This window comes from Falco biarmicus, chromosome 19, assembly GCF_023638135.1.
Source record: "Falco biarmicus isolate bFalBia1 chromosome 19, bFalBia1.pri, whole genome shotgun sequence".
NCBI lineage: Eukaryota > Metazoa > Chordata > Aves > Falconiformes > Falconidae > Falco > Falco biarmicus.
Window position 1 is genome coordinate 6,250,199 of NC_079306.1, and position 5,990 is coordinate 6,256,188.

The 5,990-nt window shown below is 46.8% G+C and overlaps 1 protein-coding gene across 1 annotated transcript; it reads right to left on the reverse strand.

Annotated features, from left to right (window-relative positions):
- Window positions 1-4,975: 4,975 nt before the first annotated feature.
- LOC130141608 (olfactory receptor 14C36-like) lies at window positions 4,976-5,659 on the reverse strand (the record flags this gene model as incomplete). The annotated part of the gene is made up of 2 exons (XM_056322635.1): window positions 4,976-5,011; window positions 5,195-5,659. Coding segments are annotated over 2 exons (501 nt in total), but the record flags the coding sequence as incomplete, so codon positions are not given.
- Between the last annotated feature and the right edge of the window lie 331 nt (window positions 5,660-5,990).

Consider the following 5,990-nt stretch of genomic DNA (forward strand, 5'->3'; position numbering starts at 1 on the left):
GCAACTGAAGTCCCTCTGGAACTGAGAGGTGAGCTGTGGGAAACATGGGAATCAAGTGTCTTCCCCTATGAGGGATGTATATGGACTCATAAAGGGTCTTCTAGTCAGATCCGGGAGCCCATGCCTCAGTCTCCTCAAATGGTGACCCCTATGGTGGTGTTCCCAAGCCTTGGAACAATAAGGATGGAACTGGTCGATAAAAAAGACAGCTTGTGGAAGACGGCTGCGTTCTGGAAGAGACATCTTGGCTGAACGATCGTCTTGCTGGCTGGACCAGGCAGACAACCTAAACCCTGAGGATAACACCTGTATGCATCGAGACAGGTGAGCAGCCAAGAAACTTTAGAGACTTTCAAAGAAATGAAAGTGTTCAGCAGAAAATTGTATGATGCTGCCGCAGAGGGGGACTCCATGTCGGGAATGCATTTAGCACCTTGGTGGCAAATTCCAACTACTCTTTGCCAAGTATGGACTAATTCTACTAACGGAGCCAGACCACAGGAAGCTGTAAATTCCACCGACAGCAAGACTCTTCTCAACACACCGTCAGCGATGGCGATTCTGTCCACACCTCCTCTGCCCCCAAAGCTCCTGTCACTGATTGCAGCGACCCTCACAACACAGGACCAAGCGCAGGAACAGGACAACTCGGACAATGATGCCATTGACACTGATAAACCTTTTGATCCAGGTCCTATAGATCTGGACAAGGAATTAGACCTTCCCCCCTCCACCCCCCACCGCCTCTCCCGATTTATTGGCTGGACTTTCGGGGAGGGTGAAAGGGGGTCTGAGGGATTGGTGGCAGGAATGCAAGTGGGAAGTGCTTAAGCGAGGGGTTTTGGAAGTCGCTAGGGCATGTTCAGTATTTTGTCAGATAAAGCAACCTCGAGAGTGGCAGCCTGTGCAATACGAGGCTGTTAAAGAGTTAAAGCAGTGGGGGAAGGGAGGATTCATAATACCTTTGCCATGTCCCTTCTTGAAGTGACGGCAGAGCCTTATACACTCACACTGCATGACTGGAAGTCATTGCTTTGTATGGTACTAACTCTGACACAGTTTATGATGGGGTTATCTGATTTTTGTGAGCTACCTGTAGTGGCCTTGATTGAAAACCTTAATTGGGGAATTGCTGTTAACTGTGAGCAGTTGGCTGGAGAAAATAGTTGTGCTGATTCTGTGACCCAGGCAAGGTATCCCAGGGACAACTATTTGCAGATGAAGGAGATGGCTATTAAGGCAGTCAGGATGGGGGAGTCTGGGCGAGCCTCTAGCGAGTCACTCGCCACAGTCTTGCAGGGTCCTAAAGAGTCATGTACTAACTTTATTGATCGGCTTCAGAATATTTTGCAACAAGTCGAGCATGAGGAAGCTCAAGGGTTGCTTTTTTAAACAACCAGCTATGATAATGCCAATGAAAATTGTAAATGGCAACTTTCACAATCACAACGCCAACATGTGTCAAAATGATTATAATGCAGAACTCACAGCTGACTGTAACTCTCAGGTTGTGCTCTGCAATGCAGCATAACACATTTTTTTGCTTCTCTAATCTCTTCTGTAGAATAGTACACACTCTTAACTTGCTTAGTAAATTAGGCTGCTAGCTTGCTAAAAAAAGTAATACCACAAATACTATTCTTTTTTTTTCTTTTTTTTTTTTTTCTGGCTTCTTAACAGATGTTGATTCTGTCCGTCATATCTTGCTACAGAACCGAGTTGCTATTAAATTTTAGTATTAAAACAGGGACACGAGTGTGAAGACTTGGATAGGATGTGCTATGTGAATCTGAGTGACCACTCTGAATCAATCCACAAAAGCATACAAAACTTAAAAGCCTTAAACAAAAATCTGCAGCAGAGCCAGGGGCGGGATGCCATTGGTCTCTTCTCGTGGCTGGGAAACTTTGGGCCATGGATCAAAAGTATTACAGGATTTATTATAATTATCTTTAACCACCTTATTGATGTTTGCCTTACAACTCCCATACCTTTTTTTCCTGTATTCACTGTTTAGTTGATTGTAACATAAATCAGGTCATGGTCACCCAGCTACACACACCCTTTGCCTCTTTGGAATTAACAAGCAAAAAAGAGGAGGATAGAGAATGTCTGGAGAGAGATATAGGAGAGGAAGCTGGAGAATATTTGACCTAACAAGAGATGAGAGAACAGCTGGGTATTGTGAAGGAGAGTAGGAAAGATTCAGCGGTTCTTCTCTTATCCAGAGTAACAGCAGGGAAAGCATTAAAGAGTTAAATCACCTTGTCTGGTAGGCAGTTAAGAATGTGAGTCAAATTTGCCACTATGACATACAAAACAGAGCAACTATTGGCTTTTGTTGTTGGCTCAAGGACATGGCTGTGAGGATTTTGATGGTACATGCTGTGTGGATTTTAGGCGCCCCACTGCAGCAACATGTTATCAAAATCTGAGGAAATGTCAGCCTTTTTGGCATCCATTCACTCAATGTGCAGTACTGTTTGTTTGCTATTGCCTTGGTTGCTGTTATGTTATCCAGCGCCCCGCAGAACACGGCAAACCTGGTACTAGCTGTTCAAAAACAAAAAGGGGGAATTGTAGAATTGTACAGAACAGAGACAGTGGTTTGTTTTGACATAGATAAAGTGCAGCTTTGGCCTTGCTTTGGCGATGTGCAGCTGAAATCCTGCAGCAAAGAGTTAAATAACTTTGAGGGAGTATGAGAAGAAACTAGGATGAGACAGAACAAAGGAGGAATGTGATGTCACCTGTAGAAGATAAGGAATCAGCACGAACAGTAGAGAGTAGCCTGTAGTGAACATCGTTAAGGAATGTGTTGTATGAATTTGTCTGATCACTCAAAAAGCATAGCTCAGAAATTAGCAGCACTGCGCAAGAATATGAAGCATGTTACTGAAGGACATGATCCTTTTTCTGACTGGCTTTCAAGCCTTGGGTTAGGGGGCTGGTTACAAACCATAATCAAAGGAGCATTGATGGTATTGACAGTATTGTTGGTTGTAGTATTATGTGTTCCTTGTTTGTTTCAACGCTTACAAGGAGTGATGAGTAACTTGATCGAATGCATGTTTAAAACAAACGGGATTTGGATTGCTCAAAAACAAGAAGGGGGAGATGTAGGAGGGGGCCTGGAAATCAGGACCATAAGTAACAATCAGTTAGCTGAAAGGAACGTGCTCCAGCTTGTAGGCCACAAACGTTGGGAGGATAAGGAGGGTGAATAGATGACAACCAACAAGATGAGTCAGGCCGAGAAAAGGTAAGGAGATGAGGAACAGATGGAGCCAGGGAGAAGTAACACTTTGCTGTTAATTGATGACTGTAAAAACTTTCTTAAAGTGTCCTTTGTTTGTAGTTAACCAAACAGGGATTGCCTAGTATGTAATGCTTAGCTTAAGGAACCAATCTGTTTAAAGCACGCGGCCTCTGGTAACATATATAAACTCATGATTGTATACAATAAATCAACATTTGCTTGCATCAAGCAGTGTCCTGTCTCTCCATCGCAGCACCCTTGCACCTCTCAGGGTGTTGGTGTGTAGATGAATTGGGAACAATGGAGTAATTTAGCCCTGGGAGAAACTGTCAGGGCAATGGTCTTTATGTTTCAGTCCTGGTTTCTCAAAATCCATGTATTTTTTAATTGGCAATAAATTAAATTGAATTTTAATATGACACATTTTGGCCATGACCCATGAACATTGCTGGTATAATTTCTGCTTTTTTCCTGTTGAGTCAGGGGAGCGGATGAGCAGCTGCGGGGCTGGCTGGGTGCTGGCCATGGTTAACCCTCCACAGGACCACATCAGGACTGCTGAGCCCACAATGGGGCTCCCCCGCACAAGAAAGACCCTGCCAGAATGGGGCAAGTCCTGCAGAAGCCAGAAGGATGGTTGGGACCTGGATCATGTTATGGACAAGGAGAGGCTGAGAAACTGGGTTTTATTTGAGATAACATCGAGAGTGAAAGACTGGACCCAGGCCAGTTGGTGGGATTACTACAGTCAGTGGTTTACTATTTGTCAAAGCAAAGCCGTGAGGACATGATCTGGCTGGAGGTGTCTGACCACAGCCTTGGCTGAGCGGCCAACTGTGGCAAGAGCTATGGGACTTGTGTGTAACCAGTGACAGTAGGAAAGTGGCTCCATTTACATTTAGAGTTGCAATGGAGTTGGGTATCACTGAGCCACTAAGGATGACAGAGCTGACCATGCAGCAAATGTTCCTCGTAGCGACTGGGGTGTACAACAAGCAAAGGAAACGACTGATGCTTAGGACATCTTGGGGCACCTGGGGCAGCTTCCCCTGGGTATCCAGGGAACATGGCACTGAGCAGAGCCCTGTGTCCTGTGGATAACTGGCTAGCTGAAAAGGGTCACACAGACATAGTCCAGCTGGCTGGACAAAAATGCACATCGCTCTCAGCTTATCTGAAGTAAAGCAAAATACACTGTCTTTGGCTGTCCTTGTTACACAATAACAGGAAGATTTCGGTGGGAAAAGAATGTTGCAGGTGGGAACAGATAACTACAGAAGAGAAACTAGGGGCGGACTTGGTATTTAGGCAACTAACCAATAATGAGCTTAACTTTTGTAATGTGTATGAGCTAATTATAAGAAGGCATAAAAGGTGACTGTAAGAGACAATAAACGAAGTCTGCTGATCACTCATATTGAGTGACTGTGTCTTCCCTCCGTTGTGACAGTGTCCCACCCGATCACTGCCTTGCTTCCTTCACCGTGACCCAAGGATTTGCACCAGGACACCCTGCCGCGTGCCCCCACCCTGTTATTTGCCCCAACTTTGCACACTCACACAGCTGAGCTCTACACTGGTGCTTTACTCTCCTGGGAAGTTGATAGATGTCTCCACTACACAAGCCCCTTAAATTACAGAGATGTGACACAGGAGTCCAGCTGCACCATCCTGGATGCAAACGTACAAAAGCCAGGCTGGTCAGGCAGGCTGGGTTCATGCTATTGAGAAAGTGGAGTGCATGCAAACATTCTAGGAGAAACACAATTGTGACATTAAAAGCGCTAAATGCACAGGAAGTTCCAGAGATGACCTGCAAATGCCTTGTGAGGAGATTCAGGCAGTTCAGTGCTGCTGAGAGACACCTGACTGCATCAGCTTCTTCAGTGCGTCCTTCAGCTCCTGGTTCCTCATGCTGTAGATGAGGGGGTTCACTGCTGGAGGCACCACCAAGTAGAGAACTGCCACCACCAGGTCCAGGGATGGGGAGGAGATGGAGGGGGGCTTCAGGTGGGCAAACATGGCAGTGCTGAGAAAGAGGGAGACCACGGCCAGGTGAGGGAGGCACGTGGAAAAGGCTTTGTGCCGTCCCTGCTCAGAGGGGATCCTCAGCACAGCCCTTAAGATCTGCACATAGGACAGAACAATGAAAACAAAACAGCCAAAGAATAAAGAGGCACCAGACACAATAAGCCCCACTTCCCTGAGGTAGGTGTGTGAGCAGGAGAGCTTGAGGATCTGTGGGATTTCACAGAAGACCTGTCCCAGGGCATTGCCTTGGCAGAGCGGCAGTGACAGTGTATTTGCCGTGTGCAGCGCAGCATAGAGAAACCCACTGGCCCAGGCAGCTGCTGCCATGTGGACACAAGCTCTGCTGCCCAGCAGGGTCCCGTAGTGCAGGGGCTGGCAGATGGCCACGTAGCGGTCATAGGCCATGACGGTGAGGAGAGAACACTCTGCTGAAAGGAAAAAGACAATCAGGAAGAGCTGTGCAGCACATCCTGAGTAGGAGATGTCCCTGGTGTCCCAGAGGGAGTTGGCCATGGCTTTGGGGAGAGTGGTGGAGATGGAGCCCAGGTTGATGAGGGAGAGTTTGAGGAGGAAGAAGTACATGGGGTGTGCAGGTGGTGGTCACATACAGTGATGATGAGTCCGTTGGCCATGAGGGCAGCCAGGTAGATGCCCAGGGAGAGCCAGAAGTGCAAGAGCTGCAGCTCCCGCATGTCTGCCA